The sequence below is a fragment of the Coenobita brevimanus genome, chromosome 55 (assembly GCF_032717465.1).
Source record: "Coenobita brevimanus isolate Jiangsu-jjx chromosome 55, ASM3271746v2, whole genome shotgun sequence".
Classification (NCBI taxonomy): Eukaryota; Metazoa; Arthropoda; class Malacostraca; order Decapoda; family Coenobitidae; genus Coenobita; species Coenobita brevimanus.
In genome coordinates this window covers 31,492,417-31,518,495 of record NC_137008.1, presented here as the reverse complement: position 1 = coordinate 31,518,495, position 26,079 = coordinate 31,492,417, and the positions used below count along the sequence as shown (strand labels likewise).

At 40.9% G+C, this 26,079-nt stretch overlaps 1 protein-coding gene across 1 annotated transcript in view; it reads right to left on the bottom strand.

Moving 5' to 3' along the window:
• LOC145401290 (cytochrome P450 2L1-like) overlaps positions 1–26,079 on the bottom strand; it is a 156,711-nt gene that overhangs the window by 45,159 nt on the left and 85,473 nt on the right. The window contains exons 7-9 of the mRNA XM_080273618.1: positions 21,771–21,885; positions 2,400–2,577; positions 1,137–1,254 (exon numbers count right to left, since the gene is read on the bottom strand). Coding sequence (XP_080129744.1) covers positions 1,137–1,254; positions 2,400–2,577; positions 21,771–21,885 — 411 coding nt within the window. The remainder of the gene's footprint in view (positions 1–1,136; positions 1,255–2,399; positions 2,578–21,770; positions 21,886–26,079) is intronic.

The following is a 26,079-nucleotide window of genomic DNA, read 5'->3' as shown; positions in this document are numbered from 1 at the left end:
TAGTCACGACCCATTATCATCACCAGTATCACAAACCCAGCTTTTGCTGTCATAAAATGAAGAGCATTCAGCCGTTGAGGTCCACGCAGGACCGGCCTATCCCTACCGAAGCATGAACGATACAGCCAATGTATCTCTACCCAGAGGCTTAGGCTGTCTGGTAGAGATTGTTTGTAGGGTGAGAAGTGCTTGTGAGTATGATTGTAGTGTTGTAGTGGCTTTGGATGTGTATGTAGTCTGTGAACCAAGTGTAATCGGCCCGCCTTAAGCCGAATGAGTGCAAGCATACTAGTATGCGACACTGGTTCAACCACAGCACCCCTTGTGTCCGCCAAAGTGGTCAGTGGCTCGTGAACGCTTCCCAAAGTTTTTACAACTCTGGCGGGAGGCGAACCCGCGTCCACTAGCCTGCGAAACGCACACTCTACCACTGTACCAAAGAGGCTCATATCTATGTGTCTCTGTCTCTGTCTGTCTGTCTGTCTCTGTCTCTGTCTCTGTCTCTCTCTCTGTCTCTGTCTCTGTCTCTCTGTCTCTCTCTCTCTCTCTCTCTCTCTCTCTCTCTCTCTCTCTCTATATATATATATATATATATATATATGGAGAAGGGAGGACACAAAGGCAGGGGAAGTATCGTCAGTGTAGGCTACATACGAGAATGGACCAAATCTTCTTCACTATAGCACTGAGGCGTTATAAATTCTGGAAGGATCCCAGCATCAGAAGAGAAACATAGAACTCCAGCAGAAGCAACCTGCATGGAAGGGGATAATCTCGAAACAACAATATGATAGGGGAAAGAAATATGGGAAAGAATTAAAGCTTTGGAAGAGTGGACATTGTGAAATGAACATAAAAAAATAAGAAAGGAAATCAGAGGTTTAAGAGCAGGTAAATCCCTTCATGTAGTTATTTTTTTTTTTCTTAGAAAATACCAGTTGATTTACTAAGCCAAATGAGTGCTCCGTAATAACGAAGGAAATAATGAAGGCTACAAGTAACACCTCCAGCTTGAAATATCTGAGTAATAAGCTGAATAAATTTGTGCATAAAAAAACAAAAGAACAGCGAAAACGTAGTCATAGAAGTGTACAGAGTAAGCAGTCTCTCTCTCTCTCTCTCTCTCTCTCTCTCACCTTAGGTATGGTATAGCCAGCCAGTGTAGTGTCCTCTGAGGCGACATGTTGTACTCCCACCGAAGCCAGGGAAGACTTTCGTAAAACCTCGTGAATAACAGCTTCTGTATACGGCATTCTGTATCATAACGAGAGAGAGAGAGAGAGAGAGAGAGAGAGAGAGAGAGAGAGAGAGAGAGAGAGAGAGAGAGAGAGACAATTAATCAACATATTAAGCATTTACGAAAGTAACAAGTTATCATCTTTATTCACAATATATTTTTTCTCAGATCACATCGTTATTCTCTGAACAGCCAAACGAGACCTTGGCCACGGAGGTGATGCCAGAATTAACTCTTAAGTTGCCCAGGTACAAATTTGGAGTTTCAATTTTTTTTTTTTTTTTTTTTTTTTTTTTTGCAGTTTAAGAGATTTTCGCGTCTTCATTTGCAATATATTTTCCTTATTTTGCATTGTTCTTTTCGTATATGTTATTGATGTTACTTTGGCTCCGACATGGACTGCATAAACAACGTACGAGGAAATATTAAACATAAGTCACCTGGTGAGGGAAAGGCGTTACAAAGACTCCTAAGTTCGCGAGAATACGATCCCTGGAGAGTGGTGCAGGCGAAATTAGAGTTGCCAAGGTGAAAGGCATAAAGCAACAAGAGACGAACACAGCCTCGTTAAATCAAATGGTGCTTCTGTCTACTACCACTATATTCTGCTTCATCGCCTGTGCCTTGTTTCTAGCATGGCTTCCTCCCAGCCCACAGTACTCTACCCGATACCACTGTCTATTATTACTATTTTCTTTGTCACCGTCTGTACCTTGAATCTGTCCTACTATTCTCCCAACCTGCATTATGTTACTGTCTACTATCAGTGTCTTCTGTTTTACTGCCTGTGTCCTGTATCTATCCTACCCGTCTAACCTACACTATACCCTTGTCTACTACCCCTTGCTGCTGTTTCAAGTTTGCCTTGTAACTGTCATTACCTTCTAGCCCACACCACACCACTCTTTCATTACTATCTTTTGTTTCACCATCTGTGCCTTGTATCTGTCTACAGTCCTCCTAACCTACAGCATACCATTGTGCCGTGCATGTGTCTTACGCCCCTCCCAACCTATACCATATCATTGGCGACTACCACTGCCTTCTGGTTCATCGTCTTTGTTTTTTTCTGTCCTACTCTTCTACACACGTTCCTATAACCACACACACACACACACACACACACACACACACACACACACACACACACACACACACACACCTTGTTTTGTCTTCCATGGTTGGTAGAGCTCCGTCAAGAATTTCGTCTATCTCCTTATGCATCTTGGCTTGCACCTCAGGATGTTTGGCCAGGTAGTAGAAGAGGAACAGGAGAGAGTCTTGTGTGGTTTGACTTCCAGCGGCAAACAGATCCAGCAGAAGAAACAGCAGATCCTTTTCTGCAAACACCATCATTATCATCATCATAAGTAGCAGCAACAAAAGCAGCGGCAGCAACACCTCTTCACCCAACTTACTGATATTATTATGAGAATTGGAACATTAAAGAGGGTTTTATGAAATGACTCGCACCTCTAAACAGGTCAAGCAAAAGAAACATTACTCTAAACAGGTCAAGCAAAAGAAACATTAAATCCCGTTGAATTATCATTATCATCATCATCATCATCATTAAAATCCTCATCCTCATCCAGACCTCCTATCCCAGCCCATGGTGGGCAGAGGTAGGGTCTAGAGAGTCTCCCCCCCCCAAAAAAAAAAAAAAAAAAAGTACAGTAAGATACTATCCAAAATTTGCCAAACTGAGTGAGCCACACCCTCTTTCACCCACCACTCAAGTCCCAAGAATCCTAGCACCACCTAATAGTATAAAAACAACATTCCGCACGTGGCTTCACACCTATTTAACAGGCTCATACGGCGACTGGCAAGTTAAAAGGGGGTGCCAAACCCTGATCATACACTTCTCCGCACAAAATTCATCAAGCCAGCTCTGTCGCTTTTCAGTTCCTTAACATCATCAGCTCCAAAAGCTTTCTTTTTCACGCGCTTACATGGTACTATCAATCCATCTTCTAAGGTTACCACGTCTCCCACCTTCAGTTTCGCTCAGATATACTCTTTTCATCACTTTGTTCACGTCCATTCTCTCCAAGTCACCATACCATCGAAACACACTCTCTTCAACTCTGGTGTCCACAAACTTGCTCCGAATCTCACGAATCCCTGTATTCCTTATCCAATCTATTTCCGCACTTCACACACATTCCTCGACAGTCCTGCCTCCACTGCTCTTACTCTCGACTTTCCATTTTCATCCCACACCATTGTTTCTCACAAGAATGTTAGAGAAATCATTAAAACTCCTTCATCCAAGCCTCTCGCAGCTGTCACACTTAGGCCTTTGCTTCTTATCAAGGCCTTCATATCGCTAACCATTTTCCTTCTCTGTGTCACTCGGCATTGCACTTATTTTGCACATTTACCTCTCTTTTCAAAAACTGCACCCAGCTACCTAAACTCTTGCCATTTCAATCTCTCTTCATTCACCATAATATCACACTGGAAATCACCTATCTCAACAACCATCACTTGACTCATATCTATATTGACCTTCAAGGCACGGAGCTAACAGACATCTACAGAACTGTGCACCAGTCTACAAAGCTCTTATCCGCTATTTCCAAGCAGCATTGCGTCAGTTGCCTACCTCAGATTTGAGATACTCCGTCCTTCACCGTTCATTACCTACGCCGTCTCTCTCACCATTACTCGTGTTTTTACCTCTCATACCGTAACACCATCCATACAATCACTGAACAACTATGGGACATCACACAGCCTTGTGTCACACCAACACTGATCTTGAACAATTCGCTTAGATGCCTACCTACCCTATTGCGTGCTTCACTACCTTTGTAATTGCTTTTTATCCATTAGCGCCCAGTGTTCCTGTGCGAAAGATCTTGCTGGAAGGGTACTAAGTGTACCGCCCTCCGCCTATCGGCTCCTAGTCGCGAAATTCGTAGGTCCCTACCCAGGGTTCCCTTCTTTATTAGATTTTGAATGTGCCCAGTTCCGTCCTTTATAGAGGACACTGGGCACACATGGGTTAATGGCACCCAGTCATGTACACCATACATACGCAGAACTTTCCAGTCCTTCTCTGTTCACCTTGTCGTACGGTTTTTCCGGATTAGTAAATGCCATAAATGCCTATAAGTCCTTCTCACAAGATTTCTCCACTATCTGTCTTATTGCAGATATTTGATCCACATATCCCCCACCACTCCTATTGCCGTCCAGTTCTCACTTAGAAGGTATCCTTTTAAATCATCATCATCATTATCATTATTACCTCTGCCAACGAAGTTGGAGGAGGTTATGTATTCACCTCTGTTTGTCTGTCTGTCTGTTTGTCCAGACGATATCTCCAAAAGCTCTCGATGAATTTCGGTGAAATTTTGTGGATGGGGCCAATGAAGAAGTGATTCAATCTTGGGGCGGATCCAGATAAAGATCCGGAGTATCCCGCTCAGTAACATCAAAAGTTCTCTACGAATTTCAATGAAATATTATGGAAGGGTGGGCCATGGGCTAAGAAAGAATTGAATAAATTTGGAGGCAGAACCCGATCCGAATCTTGATCATATCTCCACGGATCCGGATCCGGATCCTTTTTAATGGCAATGGCATTGGCGGAGGTATGCGCTCTCCGAGCGCTTTCTAGTTATTATTATTATTATTATTATTATTATTATTATTATTATTATCATCATCATCATCATCATCATTATTATGATTATTATTATCATCATCATCATCACTAGTGTTAGTGACATTTTTTCTGATAATGCTGGTATTCTTTGTAATATTTTAAAAAAGTATAACCACATGGAGAGAATGGGTGATGAGAGAAGATTTTCATACAAGTAGCTATGTGTGGAGTAGGAATAGTACAACTTACTGTAGGTTGCCATTAAGTAATCCGGACACACACACACACACACACACACACACACACACACACACACACACACACACACACACACACACACAATCCAAAACAACCCAAAATTGGTCAGAGATTCAGTAGATATCAACAAAGCTATAGTACTCACTGGTATAGAAGAGGAAGAAATAAGAAACAAGATCTCGATAGACAAAAAGGAGATGGCAAATGTAATGAGCATACTGCAGGAAGTATCAGAGGAAATCTGTAATAAAGACATAGAGGAACACAAAAGGTAAGGGAAATACAAGCGAAATAAGTCAAGGCCTCTAAAGGTAACCTTCCAGAGTGTAAACACTGTGGAGGAGGTACTAAAAAATGCAAAGAAACTGATAGAAAAAGAGAATTTCAAAAATGTATGGATAAAAAAATGTCTAACTCAAGAAAAGCTGGAGTTTCTAAAAGAGAAGAGGGAGGAAGCAAAAACAAAGAACAACGGAAGATCAGAGGAGGAGAAGAATACATTTTTTTTTTTTTTACTGAGAAATAGGATTGCAGGTTCGAAAGTGGTACATAAACAGGAGGGAATAAAAAGGAGGAATGTAGTAAAACCAAGTCACGACAAGTATGTAAATAAGATGATTAAGCTAATGAACTCAAATGTGGATGGAATCGTGTCTAAATTATTACAGATGAATGATTATATCAGAGTAAATGAACCACATATAATATGCCTAACTGAAACAAAATTAAAACCAAGGATATCAAATGACATCCTAAACTTAAAGGAATACAATATATGGAGAGAAGATAGGAACTTAAAAAAAAAAAAAGGAGGAATTATAATATTAACAAAGAAAAATCTAAAAGTCAAAGAAATAGAACTAGATGTACCCTCACAAGTAGAACTGATTGCAGTAGAGATCAATACATCCGAAGGGAAAGTAATTGTAGCATTTTTGTACATGCCACCCAGATCAAACACATGGGAAAGAGGCGAATATGAGGATCTGGCAGAAAGTATAATTCGAGTTTAAGAGCATTACTACACAGAATGGAAGAGAAATCGGAATGAATTATACTAACTGGAGATTTTAATACAAATATAAATTGGAATATTCTAGATATAATAAGCCAAGAAAGCTGTTGGGATCAAAAGTTCCTGCATCTTGTGCAGGAGTTTGTCCTAACGCAACATGTAAGGGAAAGCACCAGAAAAAGAAGACTCGATGCACCCTCTGTGCAAGATTTTATATTCACAAGGCAAGAACACGATATATATTGACAATTTAATGTATCACCCTCCATATGGCAAAAGCGACCATGCAGTACTAAATTGCAACTTCAGGATTGCATATGACATAGTTAACAGCAATGAAAGTTACAAAAAGAGCCTAAAATATAAAAAGGGAAACTCTCATGTCCTAAAGAAGTACTTCTTAGAAATTGATTGGGAAAAGGAGCTTAGAGGACAAGATTTAAATGCTATTTATAAAAAATTCTGTGAACTTTATGAAATAGGAGTCCAGAAGTACATTCCACAGCACAAAGAAGAAGAAAAGAAAATAAAGAAATGGTTCAATACGGAATGTATAAAATAAAAAATAAGGGATTTGTTGTGGAATAGATACAGAAGACACAATTGTGAGAGGGCATATAACAACTATAAACAGGCAAGAAACGATTATTCAAGAATAAGGAAGGAAGCCCAAAAACAGTTTGAGGAGGATATCATAAATAAAAGTAATGATCAACAGAAGCTATTTTACAGCTACATCAGAAGCAAAACCAAAGTAAAAGATAAAATACAATCCATTACGGATGAGGGAATCACATATACACAAGAGAAAGATATTTGTGAAGCACTAAACAAGAATTTCCAGTCAGTTTTTACAGAAAATAATTTTGAGAGGGATGATATGGAACAGCCATGCCCACACATATTACCAGATATACAAATATCAGAAAAAGAAATACAGGAGGAACTAAGTAAATCAGACAAAGGAAAAGCAAATGGTCCTGATGAAATTTCATGTTGGGTGCTACATGAATGTGCAAAGGAGTTACGTAAACCATTACAATTTTCAAGGAATCCTTGGGACAAGGTAAACTACCTGATATTTGGAAGAAAGCAAACATTGTTCCCTTATTCAAGAAAGGAAATAGACAAAATCCACTCAACTACCGACCAGTATCACTAACCAGTGTTGTAAGCAAGGTATTAGAAAAGCTGATAAGAAAAGTTTGGGTAAATCATGTAGAAGAACACAATATGATAACAGAAAGACAGTTTGGTTTCAGAAAACGAAAATCTTGTGTTACTAATCTGTTGAGCTACTATGATAGAATAACTGAAACATTACAAAAACACAGAAGGGTGGGTGGACAGTATCTATTTAGATTTTAAGAAAGCATTTGACAGAGTACCGCACCAAAGGCTTTTATGGAAACTATACCATCTAGGAGGAATTCGAGGCAAACTGTATTGTTGGATGCAAGATTTTTTCAAAAAAAGAGAAATGAGAAGAGTACTAAGGGGAAATTACTCATTATGGAGAGAAATGACTAGCGGAGTTCCACGGGGCTCAGTGCTGGCACCAATCATGTTTTTAGTGTATATAAATGATATAGACAGAAACACTGGAAATGAAAGCTATCTAATTATGTTCGCAGATGATGGAAAAATACAAAGGAGAATTACTAACACAGACTCTTGTAAAGAGCTACAAGAAGAATTAAATAAACTTCATGAATGGAGTAATACATGGCAAATGGAATTCAATGTGGACAAGTGTCATGTAATCAAGTTTGGTAAAAGTGGAAAAAGACCTGATTGGGATTATACGTTAGGAAATAAAACCCAACACACATCAGAAAGAGAAAAGGACCTACGTGTGATTATCAATAACAGACCATCTCCGGCTGACCACATCAGTGAGAAGGTACGGAACATGTATGCACTGCTTGCAAACATGAGAATAGCATTCACATACATAAGTGAAGGCATGCTAAGAAAGATGATAACATTATTCATTAGACCAACCCTGGAGTATGCATCAGTAGTCTGGAGTCCTAATCTAAAAAAACACATAGAGAAGACTGAAAAAGTTCAAAGGGCTGCTACAAGATGGGTACCAAGCTTAAGGGATCTAAGCTACGAAGAAAGACAAAAAAAAACTGAATCTACCAACACTACAGGAGTGAAGGAAAAGAGGTGACATGATTTTGCTATACAAATGTATATCAGGGAAGGAGGAAATAGACATAAATGATTACTTAACCTATGTGGATGCATCAGCAAGAGGACACTGCAAAAAAAAACTGCATAAAAAGCGAGGTGATAAAGACGTAAGGAAATTAAGTTTCCGAAATAGAGCAATTGATCAGTGGAATGCACTACCGAATGAAATAGTGTGTGCCAAAACAATTCACAAATTTAAGGATATGTACGAAAAATATGGTTTAAAACACGGGACAGTATGAGCTTGACTCATTCCTGTAAAGATACAATTAGGTAAGAACAATTAGGTAAGAACACACACACACACACACACACACACACACACACACACACACACACACAACCTCGTTAGAAAAGGAAGGGAAACGAAGTAATTACAATCATAATTGCATAATAAATGAGACATTCACACACACACACACACACACACACACACACACACACACACACACACACACACACACACACACACACACAGAAAACTCCGAAAAAATGTAAAGAAAACTGGAGATAATTAGGATCATAATCATATAACTATAAATATAGAATAAAATAAAAATCTGAGGCTTTACCGCCAAAGAGGTTCAAGAATGTATAAATCGAAATGTCTTCGGTCAGAGATGTTTGTTTGTTATGATTCGTCCATCTAATTATATATTATGGACACGGGCAGAAGCAGCGATCATGGAAATAAGCAAATCAGGTAAAGAAGGATATGTATCGGGGTGGGGGGTATAAAGAAATGGTGCTGAGCAGGGCTGAGATATGGGAAAGAGCGACGATCTCGGCAGCTGTATCACATTCTGAAGCTCGTCTTACGAGGGCGTCTCGTAAGTTGAAGCGTAGAGCGGCAGTGGAGTGGCAGTCTAATAAATAATGAAGGAGGGGTCACTTGTCACTGTGGTGACAACAGGGGCGTGGTTCATGGTCATTTTTGGCAATTTGGGAAAAGCAGGGGTAGCCCAGTCGCAGGAGGTGCAGTCGCACTGTAAGGTAGTTCGGGGTGTGTAGGGGGGCGGCGAGGGGCTCCTATCGAGTGGGTTTCGCATACCAACTGACAGACCGCAAACCCTCTGTCACTTGCTCTTCATGATCTTCGAGAGTTAATCTGCAGATGGTAGCACACGCTCTTGCGACTGATCTGTGAGAGGCTTGAACTAAGAGGGTAGGTAATGTCGGGGGATCCAGCACAAAAGGTTTATATTGTAAACAAGAGAGAGTCACCTTTATTTGTGAATATGCTCACCCTTGTGCATTGCAGGTATCATGATCAGTGGAATTCCAGAAACCAACAGTTAGAACCGAAAAATCCCACATGGTGCCTGCAAGTTAGGTAGACAGCCATGCACTGGATGACCTGCACCTCATCAACTTTTATACGGATGCAACAACAAAAAAAAAAAAAAAAAAGGGAGAGAGAGAGAGAAAAAAAAAGCAACAGCGCAACAGTGTTTCAAGATCACACAAGACTTCGCTACAACATTGAAACCTGATAGTCCCAATGACCAGTGCTGGGGAGGTGTGCAAACACCTGCGCAAAGTGCAATTGTGCACAGTTGCGCTCCGGTGAATATCGTTTGCGCATTGCGCACTGCACGAGACCATGCGCAAAATTGCGCTTTCGCACCTGCCTTGTGCACTTGGCCTGTGGATTGTGCACTGCGCAGTCCAAGTGACACGTTGTCTTAGGAGCTTCTTGTATGTCTGGACAAGAGATGGGGGAGGCTCGGGCGGCTCGCGAGGGTTCTGGGGGAGGCAGGAGGGATGGAGGGTAGCAGCATTTCTTAAAATGCTTCAACAGAGATCTCTCTATCTATCTATTGCCAGACGCCTCAATCCCGTTTGGGGTGGCCACAAACAAATCGCCTCCACGTCGCCCTGTCCCCCGCCGTTTCACTGCCCTGCTCCCAACTCACACCCCCGTCTCTCATATACCTCTCCACGCCACCCCTCCATCTCATCCTCTGCCTCCCCCTCCTTCTTCCCCCCTCCACCTCACTAACATACACTCTCTTCGTCAGTCTCTCACCCTTCATCCTCTTCACATGGCCAAACCACCTCAGTGTGTTCCTCATAACGCTTCCTATCACATCCACATCCACACCACAACGCTTCTTTATATCCTCATTCGTCAGCTTGTCTCTCCATGTGACTCCACAGGCTCCTCTTAAATAACTCCTTTCCACTGCTCTCACTCTTGACATGTGTCCTTCCAACAACGTCCAAGCTTCACTTCCATACGTTAGAGTTGGTATTACAATACTGTCATGTAGTAACTTTTTCACTTCCATGACCACTTCCCTGTTTCTTATCACTGCTTTCAAGGAACCAGCAACCTTTCTTCCCTGCTGTACCCTTTCAAGCACTTCACCCTCCAAACCTCCATCCTTACTCATCACACTACCCAAGTACTTAAACGTACTCACATTTTCCAATTCCTCACCATCCAGCCTCACTGTACATTCACTGACTTCACCTCTCTCAAAGACCTTCACTTTACTCTTCCCTACATTCACCTTTAGATTCCGTTTCTTACACACTCTCCCAAACTCATCCACCAAGCCTTGCAGCTCTCCTTCGTCTTCACTCAACAACACCATATCATCTGCAAACAACAGTACAGGGAGTTTCCAAACACTATCCTCTCTCACCAGGGCCACTCCAACATCCACTACCCTACCTTGTACCTCGCTTATTACCCCATCCATGTACAGATTGAACAACCGTGGAGACATGACACATCTCTGTTTCAACCCAACCTCCAAAGAGAAAAATTCACTTAGTTCACCATCCACTCGCACTGCAGCCTTAGCACCATCATACATACTCTTCATAGCATTCAACAACTTCCCATCTACTCCATATATTCTTAACACTTTCCACAATTCTTGTCTATCCACCCTGCCATATGCTTTCTCCAAATCCATGAAAGCCATATTAAACTTCTTTCCCTTCTCTAGAAACTTTTCCACTAAAGATCTAAGAATGAATATCTGATCTACACAACCTCTTCCCTTCCTAAAGCCTTCCTGTTCTTCAACTAATTCCTCTGTTCTTTCTCTAACTCTGTCAATAAGTATCCTACCATACACTTTTCCTATTATACTAAGAAGACAAATGCCCCTATGATTACCACACACTTCTTTTTCCCCTTTTCCTTTGTACAAGGGAATAATTATACCTGACTTCCAATCCTCCGGGACTCTACCTTCCTCCCAGGCCAATCTGCACATCTTCCACATCCATTCTACTGCTATCTCTCCCCCATGCTTCAGCATTTCACCACACACTTCATCAATTCCTGGGGCTTTTCCCCAATTTAACTTTCTTCATTGCTTCCACAACTTCTATCCTACTGATTTCTTCCTGTCTTCTCACCTCCCTCCTTCTCCCAGCCATTCCCCAGCCACTTATACTCGCATTACTTCCATCCTGTATGTTCAACAATTCCTTAAAGTGTTTTCTCCATCTGCTCACTTTTTCTCCCTTCTCCACTAGTAATCTACCATTTTTATCTTTCACTCCCCTGCTAACCTCACTTCCACCCTGTCTTACTCTCTTCACCTCTTTCCAGAACATTTTCTTAAAGTTCCTCCACTTTACACTCAAATTCCTTCCAAATTCCTCATCCACTCTCTTCTAACTCTCTCTTACTAATCTTTTCACCTCTCTCTTTCTTTCTACATATAACTCTCTTCCGCCTCTCAACTTCTTCCACGCCCCTATTTCTCATCCATTCATTGTATTTCTCATCCATTCAACAGAGATAATGTATTTTAATATTTTTTTAATTTTTATCACTTGTAAGTAATAACTTAAAAATACATTATTATTAACAGCAGCACATGCAATTCCTTATAAAAATCATTAAAACATTATTCAAATCAAATATCCACAGCCTGGATATTTTATTTAAATAATATGTTTTAATGATTATTGAAAGGAATTACACATGCTATTTTATATCTGTATTGAATTATTAAATAAAACGTCTTGCGGAAATGCAGATGAAAGTAAAATTGGCAACATCACAGCCTTTGTTTCCCTGTCCCTCCGCTTCACAGCCCGCTCACTCCTCTGTTTGAACTTCAATGAGTGAAAAAGTTACTACACGACAGTATTGTGATGCCAACTCTAATGTATGCAAGTGAAGCTTTGACCTTGTTGGAGGGACAGAAGTCAAGAGTGAGAGCTGTGGAAATAAATGAGTTATTTGAGAGGAGCATGTGGAGTTACAAGGAGAGACAGACGACAGACTGACAAATGAGGAAGTGCAGGATCGTTGTGGTGTGGATGTGGATGTGATAGGAAGGATTTGGAGAAACACACTCAGCTGGTTTGGTCATATGGAGAGGATGGAGAATGAGAGACTAATGAGGAGAGTGTATGTGAGTGAGGTGGATGGGGGGAGAGGGAGGGGGAGGCCAAGGAAGAGATGGAGGGATAGAGTGGAGAAGTATATGAGAGAGAGGGGTGTGAGCTGGGAGCAGGGCAGTGAAATGGCGGGGGACGGCGACATGGAAGCGATTTGTTGCTTGTTTGTGGCTAGTGGCGACCCCTTACAGGATTTAGGCGTCTGACATTAAACAGATAGATAGAATGATAATAAATAAAAGTAAGTATGCTAATTTATTTAAATATCTCAATATTTTACAGTAATTCCCACAAATATATGCAAATGGTTTGCGCTAGCGCTTAGCGACAGTGTGCAAGCTAAATATTAGATTGCGCACTTGCGCAAATTACAAACAATAGAAAATAATAATAATAAATAAAAGTGACTATGCTATTTTATTTAAATATCTCAATATTTTACAGTAATTCCCACAAGTATATGCAAATGGTTTGCGCTTGCGCTTTGCGACATTGCGGAAGATAAATATTTGTCAGATTGCGCACTTGCGCTTGTGCAAGGCAGTGAAATGTGGATTGCGCATTGCACTTGCACGAGGCCCTTCTTCGTTTGCACTGTCCACCACTGCCAATGATTTTAGAATCCAGCTTGGGATGGCAAGCAGCGGTGGAAATCCATACTGGTGACATATACTCAGAATGAGGAAGAATGAATTGCTGAAAACAAGTGGCTAAAATGGACGATCCACCTAAAACACTGAGTGCTTTAGTATTCATTATACCCGCGCTCGCGAGCGGGAGTGTTCATTGATTTGATTGACGCGTGTGTGTTCTTACCTAATTGTTCTTACCTAATTGTATCTTTTCAGGAATGAGTCAAGCTCGTACTGTCCCGTGTCTTAAACCATATTTATCGTACATATCATTAAATTTGTGAATTGTTTTGGCACACACTGTTTCATTTGGTAGTGCATTCCACTGATTAATTGCTCTATTTGGGAAACTAAATTTCCTTACATCTTATCACCTCTCTTCTTATGCAGTTTTTTGCAGTGTCCTCTTGCTGATGCATCCACATAGGTTACGTAATCATTTATGTCTATTTTCTCCTTCCCTGATATGCAATTATATAGCATTATCATGTCACCTCTTTTCCTTCTCTCCTGTAGTGTTGGTAGATTCAGTTTATTTAGTCTTTCTTCGTAGCATAGATCCCTTAAGCTTGGTACCCATCTTGGCGCAGCCCTTTGAACTTTTTCAATTTTGTCTGTGTTTTTTGAGATGAGGACTCCAGACTACTGATGCATACTCCAGGGTTGGTCTAATGAATGATGTTATCATCTTTCTTAGCATGCCTTCACTTATGTATGTGAATGCTATTCTCATGTTTGCAAGCAGTGCATACATGTTCCGTACCTTCTCACTGATGTGGTCAGCTGGAGATAGTCTGTTATTGATAATCACACGTAGGTCCTTTTCTCTTTCTGATGTGTGTAGGGTTTTATTTCCTAACGTATAATGCCAATCAGGTCTTTTTCCACTTTTACCAAACTTGATTACATGACACTTGTCCACATTGAATTCCATTTGCCATGTATTACTCCATTCATGAAGTTTATTTAATTCTTCTTGTAGCTCTTTACAAGAGTCTATGTTAGTAATTCTCCTTTGTATTTTTGCATCATCTGCAAGCATATTTAGATAGCTTTCATTTCTAGTGTTACTGTTTATATCATTTATATACACTAAAAAAATGATTGTTGCCAGCACTGAGCCCTGTGGTACTCCACTAGTCACTTCTTTCCATGAGTAATTTCCCCTTAGTACTGTTCTCATTTCTCTTTTTATGAGAAAATCTTACATCCAACAATACAGTTTGCCTCGAATTCCTCCTTGATGGTACAGTTTCCATAAGTCTTTGGTGTGGTACTGTGTCAAATGCTTTCTTGAAATCTAAATAGATACTGTCCATCCATCCTTCTCTTTCCTGTAATGTGTCTGTTACTCTGTCATAGTAGCTCAACAGATTAGTAACACATGATTTTCCTTTTCTGAAACCAAACTGTCTTTCTGTTATCATATTGTGTTCTTCTAGATGATTTACCCAAGCTTTTCTTATAAGCTTCTCTAATACCTTGCTTACAACACTGGTTAATGATACTGGTAGGTAGTTGAGTGGATTTTGTCTATTCCCTTTCTTGAATAAGGGAACAATGTTTCTTCCAAATATCAGGTAGTTTACCTTGACTCAAGGATTTCTTAAAAATTAAAAATAATGGTTTACTTAACTCCTTTGCACATTCACGTAGCACCCAACATGAAATTTCATCAGGATCATTTGCTTTTCCTCTGTCTAATTTACTTAACTCCTCCTGCATTACTTTTTCTGATGTTTGTATATCTGGTAGTATGTGTGGGCACGCATGTTCCACAAAATCCCTCCCAAAATTATCTTCCTCTGTTAAAACTAATTGGAAATTCTTGTTTAGTGCTTCACAAATATCCTTCTCTTGTGTATATGTGATTCCCTCGTCCGTAATGGATTGTATTTTATCTTTTACTTTGGTTTTGCTTCTGATGTAGCTGTAAAATAGCTTCGGTTGATCACTACTTTTATTTATGATATCCTCCTCAAACTGTTTGTGGGCTTCCCTCCTTATTCTTGTATAATCATTTCTTGCCTGTTTATAATTATTATACGCCCTTTCACTATTGTGTTTTCTGTATCTATTCCACAACAAATCTCTTTTTTGTTTTGATTTTTTACATTCTGTATTGAACCATTTCTTTATTTTCTTTCCTGCTTCTTTGTGCTGTGGAATGTACTTCTGGACTCCTATTTCATAAAGTTCACAGAATTTTTTATATATAGCATTTAAATCTTGTCCTCTAAGCTCATTTTCCCAATTGATTTCTAAGAAGTACTTCTTTAGGTCATGATAGTTTCCCTTTTTATAGTTTAGGCTTTTTATGTAACTTACATTGCTGTTTACTATGTCATATGCTGTCCTGAAGTTGCAATTTAGTACTGCATGGTCGCTCTTGCCGAATGGCGGGTGATATGTTATACTGTCAATATCGTTTTCTTGCTTAGTAAATATGAGATCTAGCACTAAGGGTATTTCGAGTCCTCTTTTGCTTGTGCATTCCATTACATGTTGCGTTAGGAAAAACTCTTGCACGAGATCCAGGAATTTTTGTCCCAACAGCTTTCTTGGCTTATTATATCTAGAGTATTCCAATTTATATTTGTATTAAAATCTCCAGTTAGTATGATTCTTTCTGATTTCTCTTCCATTTTATGTAGTAATGCTCTTAAACTCTGAATTATATTCTCTACCAGGTCCTCATATTCGTCTCTTTCCCGTGTGTTTGATCTGGGTGGCATGTACAAATTGGCTACAATTACATTCCCTTCAGATGTAATCTCTACTGCAATCAGGTCTACTTGTGAGGGTATGTCTAGTTCTATTTCTTTGACTTTTAGATTCTTCTTAGTTAATATTATAATTCCTCCTGCCTTTTTTAAGTTCCTATCTCTTCTCCATATATTATATTCCTCTAAGTTTAGGATGTCATTTGATATATTTGGTGTTATTGTTTCAGTTAGGCATATTATATGTGGTTCATTTTCTCTGACATAATCATTCATCTCTAATAATTTAGATACGATTCCATCTACATTTGAGTATATCAACTTAATCATCTTGTTTACATACTTGTCATGACTTGGTTCTACTACCTTCCTCCTTTTTATTCCCTCCTGTTTATGTACCACTTTCGTACCTGCAATCCTATTACTTTGTAAAAAAAATGTATTCTTCTCCTCCTCTGATCTTCCCTCATTTTTTGTTTTAGCTTTCTCCTTTTTCTCTTTCAGTAATTCCAGTTCTTCTTGTGTTAGGCATCTTTTTATCCATACATTTTTGAACTCTTCTTTTTCCATAAGACTCTTTGCATTTTTTAGTATCTCCTCCATGGTGTTTACACTCTGGAAGGTTACCTTTAGAGGTCTTGACTTGCTTTTCTCGTATTTCCCTAACCTTTTGTGTTCCTTTATGTCTTTACTACAGATTTCCTCTGATACTTCTTTTAATATGCTCATTACATTTGCCATCTCTTTTTTGTCTCTTGAGATCTTGTTTTTTACTTCTTCCTCTTCTATACCAGTGATTAGTATAGATTTGTTGATATCTACTGAATCTCTGACTAACTTTGGATTGTTTTGGATTATTCTTTTCACTTCCTTTTTAATGCTTTTTTCCTCCACCCTTGTTTCTAAGTTTTTCTTTACTTTCACCATTTCAGCATACGTGGTTTCCACATCATTTTTGTAGCTTTGCACAGCTTCATTCACCTGTGTTATCTTCTCCTCAGTATCACTGCTCTGGTCTATTAGACTGCTTACTTGCCTAATTGTCTCTTTATCATTTTTGAACTCTTCCATAATACTCTCGTGGTTGACTACTGTACTTGCCATTTCACTCATTTTCCTCCTAAGTGTACCCACTTCTACACTTAACTCATCTGTGGTTGTGTCTTTCTTGTTGACTTCCTTTCCTAATTTTTCTATTTCTTCCTTTTGCAAGTGCATCTGTTTCTTAATTTCATCAGTCTCATTTTGAAAAGCCATTTCTTGCCTGTGTACTCATTCCACCAGTTTATTGTGAGTCTCCATTTCAACCAGTTCTTGGTAGAAATCATCATCCTGCTTTCTACCTTTATCCCTTTTGTTTTCCAGATTTGTTTTATTAAAGTATGTGGTCATTTTGCAGTACTAAAAGCACATCTAGTACTTACATTCCCTGGGGCAGTTGTAGACTAAACAAACGATCGGCTGAATGTGCACATTCTTGCACTACTTTGTTTTCTTTTCTGTTTGAACAAGTTCTGCTTAAAACTTCTTTTTTTTTATATATATATATTAGAACACCATTTAGTCTAACCTGGCACATAGCTTGACTCATATAAAGATACTAATTTAGGTAATGCCACTGGGCAAGTTGGCTGGGTATGGAGCGTGGCGGTGCGCGTCTGCTCTCCTCGGTGACTCGGTGTGTGTGTGTGTGTGTGTGTGCAAAATAATTCAAACAGTTGCTATATGGTTATTAACAAATGTAGAAGAGCGGTCAGTGAGTTGATTTTTTTTTTTTTTTTTATAGAATAACTGGTCAACCGTCAAGGTCACAGAGCTAAGTCAAACTTAACCTTGAAAGATCAACATGAAAACAGTTTGTATCTGATATCGAGAACGTTTGGAGATGGACTGAGATTTATACAAGAATTAGGGATTCAATTTTGAGAACCATGAAAGACCAAGGCTCACAGGGCAAGGACAAAGTTCGAACCATATGTCTGTGTGTGAACAGAATATCATACTTGGTGAAAGAGTTGATGATCCGCCTAGGGTCACATAGCAAGGTCAACTCAAGCAGTTTTTATGTGATTTGCTCCAAATTTTGTGCAAGGGTCCAGGGTATGGGAAGGATAAAGCAACTGAAATTTAAGAGCAATCAGAGGACAAGGTCACAGAAGAAGGTCAACTCAACTGTTTTGATCTGATCTGGTCCAAATTTGGTGGAAGTATATAGTGTTAAGCAGGAATAATGTAATTAGCTTTTGAACACAATCGAAGGTCAGAGTCACAGGACAAAATCAAATGTTCAACCCTTAGATCAATTGGTGTGCGCGAGTTATAACTACCATCTACACACACAAGGTGCATAGATCAGAAGTGGAGTGAGAAGAAAACAGTGGCCTAGTGGAAAGTGCAAGGATAGTCTGAAAAAGATTCTGAATCTCAAATGTCTGAGTATCCAGGTGGATGGCAGTCTTGTATGGACAGAAGAACAAGGGGCATTTAGGAAATGCTCACCTGAGCTTATAAGTGCATTATACAGGTGTCCTCCAAACACCTGGTATCGTCCTCTCTGGAGCTGCGCTGCTGCTGTTACATTTCTATGGTAGGGGTAACTATTGCATTCCACTCAGAATAGGTAGATATTTGTTCATTTGGTACGAATTTATATGTAGTACAAGAATATATTGGTTTTTACACAATTATGTAGGCGATATAAGTGTTGTTTCAATCACCGAACACGTCAATATACCTGACCCTCCTTGGCAATGTTACCTCCACATCACTTCTGCTCGTTTCTTCCTCCGGCGCCACGTAATCTTTGTCCTCCACATCGTTATCAATTGGGGGATCACTCTCACCTGTGAAGGCATCAAGGGGTGCTTGAATTTTGTCGTCGGAGAGACCACAGCGTGACATGTATTTACTGGCCAGGTGAGTTGCCGAGACAATGGTGCGCTGGGGTAACAAAGGGATGGGGAGTGGCAGCAGGTAGAGAAAGGTCTCCCTCATCTGCCTACCAAAAGTCACCCACAAAACTTGAAAAATGTGCAAATGACGGACCTCGCAATTGCAGAACGTTCCGGTACAGCGTCGGGTCTCAGCGTGACAAATAAGTTGTGACGTACCCATACATTGATGGGACGCGGTGGGCTAGAGATGGGAAAGAAAGTGTATGCTGCCTTCATGGACTTGGAGAAAGCATATGAGAGAGTAGATGGGCAAGGTATGTGGAAGGTATTAAGAATATATGGAGTGGATGGGAAATTGAGTGCTGTGAAGAGTATGTACAAGGGAGCTTGGGCTACGGTGAGAGTGGATGGAGAGCTGAGTGAGTTCTTTGATCTAAATGTGGGACTGAAGCAGGGATGTGTTATGTCTCCATGGCTGTTTAATATATACATGGATGGGGTTGTACAGGAGGTGCAAGTTAGGGCAGTGGATGTGGCAGTGGCTCCAATGAATAAAGGTGAGGTGTGTAAGATTCCGGTGTTGCTGTCTGTTGATGATACAGTATTGTTGAGTGAAGATGAATGGGAGTTGCAAGGTTTGGTAACAGTGTGTTAGAAGAGGAATCTGTTAGAAGAGTAAATCTGTGTGTTAGAAGAGGAATATGAAAGTTAATATAAACAAGAGTAAAGTTATGGTGTTTGAGAGGAATGAAGTCACAGAATGCACAGTGAGGTTGGATGGTGAGGATATGGAGAATGTAAGTGCATTCAAGTACTTGGGTAGTGTGATGAGTGATGATGGAAGTTTTGCGGATGAAGTGCTTGAAAGGGTACAGCAGGGAAGGAAGGTTGTTGGTTCATTGAAAGCAGTGATGAGAAATAGGGAGGTGAGCATGGGAGAAGTCACTGCATGATAGCACTGTGATGCGAAGCATGGACCTTGCTAGAGGGGGAACAAGTCAAGAGTGAGAGCAGTGGAAATGAGTTACCTGACAAGAGCATGTGGAGTGACATGGAGGGACAGGTTGACGAATGAAGCAGAGAAAGAACATTGTGTGATGGATGTGGATGTGATTGAGAAAATTAGGAGAAATACAGAGGTAGTCTGGACATGTGGAGAGAATGGAGAATGAAAGACTTACTAAGAGGTGTACAGTATGTAGGTGAAGTGGAGGGAGGGAGGGAGTGGGAGGGGAGACAGAGGATGAGGTGGAGGAATGGAGTCGAGAGGTATATGAGGGAGGGGGGAGTGAGTTGGAGAGAGGGCAGTCACATGGTGGGTGACAGAGTGACTTGGAGGCATTTTGTCTGCAGCCACCCTTTGCGGGATTAGGACGTCGGTCTATAGACAGATAGAATATTTTCTGCACTTGATGACCTTTGACCACTTACTTGTCAGATATAGGTCATGCATGTATGAAGCACATTTGTAGTAGTCAGTAACGTTTCTAAGCATGCAAAGTTTCATTTGGTTTCATTCACCCAGCGTGGAGCTAGGGAACTTAGAATTTGCTGAATGGCCTGCAGAGGTACAACTTCTAAGTGATGGTGCCAGTGACTGGAAGTGTTTCGACAGTCATTTTCTTTATGAAGGTACTCCAGTGCAACTTTCCAATCAAGAATCATGGCCCTGGCATTATAATCTTCACAGCCTTAGCATTTCGTGCAAGCATAGTCGTGAATGTAGCTATTTTCACCATTTTTGCATTTGACAGCCTTTGACCTCTGACCTGGCCAATGTAGCACATAGGTGTACTATAGAAAGTTGTAGTACTAGTCAATGTCTATAAGGATGCAAAGTTTCATTTAGTTCCATCAAGCTGCTAATGAAGTAGGGGGGGAGCATTTTTGAAACTCGGTACTGGTTGCTTGAGATGCTAGGGCCAATCTTTGCGGGGTTGCCACTCAAAAACCAGAGAGGAGTGGAAAATGGATGGCACACTTCCAATAGGGAATGACCTCAAGATTACGCCTAAAGAAGTTAGAGCTTTCTTATCCCATTAGTAATGATTCTACACCTCAAAACGTGAAAAGTACAAAAAAGCGGTTTTTTGGTCTTTGCAAGGCAACGAGTAGTTGCCTAGCAACCAAAACCTTGCAGACACAACTAAGTCAAAGGCTAGTCATTGTGACCATGTTTGGTGGGAATCGGTTAATTCTGGTGGGCAGAAGTGTCTGCCATAATTAAACATGGAACCAAGCAAGAAAACCTGACTAACAATAAGGGTAGCATGAGCTGGCAGAATATTAGCATGACTCCTGCATTGGTCGTGGTGCAGAAGATGAGGTGATGATGAGGACTGACTTTGTAACTATTTTGTTATCGCATTGTAACTGTCCACTTTACTAATGTTGTGAAGTCAAGGTAAAACAAAATCCCCAACTAATTGACAGTGTCTTTCTGCATTTCCGTCATTTTCTTCCTTGACACATCATGTCGAAAAGAAACAATCTCCTGGGCAGAGAAACTTGCCATACTTCTGTCAGCTTTGGAATACTAACCAGCTGAGGAAAGTGGTAGAAGTGAAATATTAAGCAACCTTTTACATTTATGGGAAATAAAACACAACATGCCTCTCTCAGCTCAGGAATATTAGTCAGCCTAAGACATGAAAGGTGAAGAGTGTGAAATATTATGCGAAATTTCGTCTCTGACTGTATATGTTAATATTAGGTTGTTGTTTATGACATTGCTAAATTGTCTGTTGCCATATGTTGATAGTAATGTTGCTGATGTTCATGTCGTTCTCCATTTTGCTGCTGCTGTGGGTACTAACCAGTGAAGGTGGAGTCAGGGTCATTTTCCTTCTCCTCCATCTCTATCAAGTATCCGTCTATCAGATCTCTTGGTTTGTCTCGGTCCAGCGTTTCTCGGTGCTCGTCAATCACCTCCTGGAATTAGGAATGTTGTTACTAACTTTATCCTGGAAATGTTCTTATTAGTTTTCTCTTGCTGCTACTGAATAATTTTATTCACATTTTACTATGTGTGATAGTGAAAAGGTTGTTTAAAATCTGTGTCTGTTCCTTGCAGATCTAAAAGTTTTCCCTCAGCTGAATTTAATCGTCAAGAGATGGCAAGAATAAATAGATAAAAGACGTCCCCTTGCTCAGTAGGTTAAAACCTTCATTCAGACTGTGTATTTCCTATTTCAACCCATTCACTGCCATGAATTTTCATTGGCGTTCTTGCCACCTCTGCAATGGTTTACTAATCCCAAGAGAGACTTTTCGAATTGTAGGGATCTGACATAGCGTTCAAAAACACCTTCAGCACGAAAGGTCTTAAACTAAGGTGAATAAAATAATCTAGGGATAGAAGATTAAAGCTAAACTTATAGTCCCTCTCAGGTGTTAACCAGGCAGCAATGAAACGATTTTCTACAAGTGTGGCAGGGCTCCCAGCACTGAAAGTCAATGACTATATTATCGAGCTCATTTTGGGAGGAAAGTATCTCCTAAAATCAATTAAACTGCAAGAATAAAATAGAAATGATGTCGTCGTTTTGGAGTACTTAATACAGTTTGTCGCAATTTTACATGACTTTACCAGACCAGACCTAATCTAACACGTTAATTCATTATTTGTTATTTTAGTATAATCTAACCTAACTTGATCAACCGAACAGTCACTCTAAATCTAGTGTAATTTAATTTAGCCTCCGTTATGTAGTTCGTATTTACTGGCAAAAACTCACATAACCTACCCGAATTTAACCCCTTAACCGCAGGGCGTCACTTTCGTGATGCTCGGGCACAATGGATCATACCGCAGGGCGTCACTTTTGTGATTCTGTGTTATTTTGAATTATCCCGGGCTTTCAAGTGGTGGCTTGTATCATCTATCAGTACTGCCAATGTCCAACACTAGTCAGCACTCCAAATCTCATCTGTACTCCCATCCATTGTTGACATTTTAGTGATTTTCCCCCCTTCCTGACTCCCCTCCCTACCTGCCCTCCATTACCCTGTCCTCTCACCTCTCACGCCGCGCTGCATTAGGCAAATTTCCCCCGGATTTTTCCACAGATTTCATCCATTGAAATAAGCCCTATGCCCTATACTTATACAAAATAATATATACCAAAAAAAAAATAAGGTAAGTGATAGTGTTATACACCAGGAATTGGCTAATTATCACCTGACAACACCTCACGTGCATTCATTCGCTACATTACCACGGTAATTTCCCCTTTGAATTATGCCTTGTAATCGATGTCTGTAATAAAAATATATATCAGAAAGGAAGGGAGAAGCCTAAGTGACATTTACATTCACCTGGAACTACCTATTTCTTTATGTATTGCCGAGATTTTCTACCAATAATTTATTAGCATGTAAGTTAGCAGCTGTCAGCCTCAGTGTCATTGTCAACCCTTGCCTTCTCAGATAAGCCGCGGCATTTAGTTCCTTGTCCTCCGCTGTGGTCAAACCATGTCGCACTCGCGCCCCACCATTTCTGCCACTTCTGCGCCCATTGCAAAGGGCCCCATGACCTCTACACCCATAAAAAGTCGTGAGGGAAGCAGGAAAGGACTTAGTGACTCTGCAGTGGCACGTGAACTAGCAGAATTGTCCATGGTGATGATGGATAGTGATTTTGACGATTCAGGTGAATCGTGTGATGAGCCGGGTGAGGTAATCGTGCCAGAAAGTGCTAGTACGAGTGCTTCAGTGTTGGAAGTTATCCCTAGCTCCAAGGGAAACAAGCCGTTAGTGCAGCAAGGGAAGGAATTTGGGAAGGGAGTGAAAAGGCGGCGTGTTAGCCCCAGAACAATGGCCCCGCGTGACCCAGCCCGCCATGAGTCACGAGTTGATTCACCTCCCCGTTCCCCAAGCCCCACTTCACTCATTTCTTCCTCTTCGTTTGCTGAGTTATCTCCGGAGTCTTCGTCGTCGGAGTCACCACCAGCATCAACAGTGAAGGCAGGCTGTAGAGGAAGAGGTAAATCCTGGACTAGTAAAAGTAGAGTTGGTAGTAGAGTAAGGGCTGCTAGTGCTGTACGGCAACCCAGGGTCAGTGCGAGTGACCTTGAACGGGGTAAATCTGCCTCACAGCCACCCACCACCACCACCCACCCTACACCGCCACGACAGGGAATCCTGGACGCCTTCACGTGGACGGAAGGGTCCGATTTTGTGCCTGAACATTTAGTTTTTGATGAGAGCTCCTCAGGAGTTCAGCCTGCCTTCACTATTGACGATAATGCTGAGTGTGTGGACTACCTTTTGGCCTTCCTAGATGACGAAGTCATGCAGCACATATGTGATGAGACCAACAGGTATGAATCACAATGTGCTGCAAGTGGTACAGGTGCAGCCAAGATGCAACAGTGGTCCATGCTGGGAGTGCAGGAGCTGTATGTATTCTTTGCCCTCATGCTTCTCATGCCACACTCCAAGAAGCATGAGTTGGAAGAATACTGGTCCATGGACCCCTTACTACCCTCACCCACCTTCAATAACTACATGGCCAGAGATCGCTTCCGGAACATTATGGGAAACCTGCACTTTGCCGACAACGATGTACCTTCCCAAACCAACCCACTCTGGAAGATCCGGGAGATTCTGAGCAGAACGAAGGATAAGTTTATGTCATTCTTCCACCCCTTTCAGAAGGTTGTCATTGATGAATCCTTGGTTTTGTTCAGAGGATGTCTTCGGTTTGTTCAGTACATTCCAAGCAAACGCCATCGCTTTGGAATTAAGTTCTTTGTACTGTGCGACTGTAAGACGGGGTACATCCTTGACTGCGTCATTTATTCAGCCAGCACTGTCGATCTGGATAAAACACACCCCCTTGGCTTCTCAGGCTGTGTAGTGAAAGTGCTCCTTGAAAAGTATTTTGGTGGGAATCATGTGCTGTATACAGACAACTAATATACAGCACCGAAACTTGCCAAATACCTTTCAGAGCACGGCATTGGCTCCTGCGGCACTGTCAAAAGTAATCGTGCCCACTTCCCTAAATTCCCAGAGGCAGGAACCTCGCAGTGAGGAGACGTACACCTACGCAAGTCTGAGAAGATGCTGGCAATATGGTGGCATGACAAGAGGGTCGTGCACATGCTCACCACCGTACATAAGGGGGAAATGACAGACTGTAGGAAGGTCGATCGTAGGACAGGCGAACCTGTGATGAAACCTGATGCTGTGTTGGACTACAATATCAACATGCGGCTGGTGGACAAGTCCGACATGATGATTGGTGAGATCAACTGCCTCAGGAAGAATACTAGGTGGTACAGGAAAGTTTTTCTGCATCTCATAGATATGACGATGCTGAATGCCTTCATCCTGTACAAGATGAAGGTCAAGCCACTGAAGTCATTCTCCCTGAGGTTGTTCGCCAGGACTTGTGTCCAGCAGCTGCTGGAAAGATATGGTAGGGTGACAGCAGCAACTCCAAGGCGCCATCCAGTAACACTTCCCGACCGACTTGAGCAGAGGGCGTATATGGATCGGCACAGACTGGAGCTAATGCCTGCCACAGGTAAAAGGAAGGCTGCGATACGCAGGTGTCAGGTGTGTGCATACCACACGCCGCACACCTGAGCACAAACTCACCTCTTGGCAGTGCCTGAGTGCCAGGTTCCCCTCTGTGTTACCTGCTTCTTTGATTACCACAGCCAGAAGCAGTTCTAACAGTGCAAGTGGGAAAGGAGAGTAATGTGTAAATAATGTGTAAATAGCAAGTGAAAGCAATGGATGTTCAGTACATATGATTGAACAGTGTATTATAGTTTTATCTTACTGAAAGTGACAGTGACCAACATAGTGTAAGTGAAATAGAAGGGTAAATATTGAAAATACAATAGAAAATGTAAATAGTAATGTAAGTAATTAGTAATATAAGAATATGAGTACAAATACTTTGTTATTACAGTGAAAGTGAATCCGTGGCTCTCTACGTTTTTTACTGAATGAAAAATTGAATGACTTCAGTGACAATAAACTAATACTACTGAAGGAAACTTATGGAGAAAGACTCCAGATATATATAAGTGTGATATAGTAATAGAAATATAAAGTGAGGGGTTTTATGAATAATAAATGACAGAGTACCAAGAGCGAACTAGCGCAAGT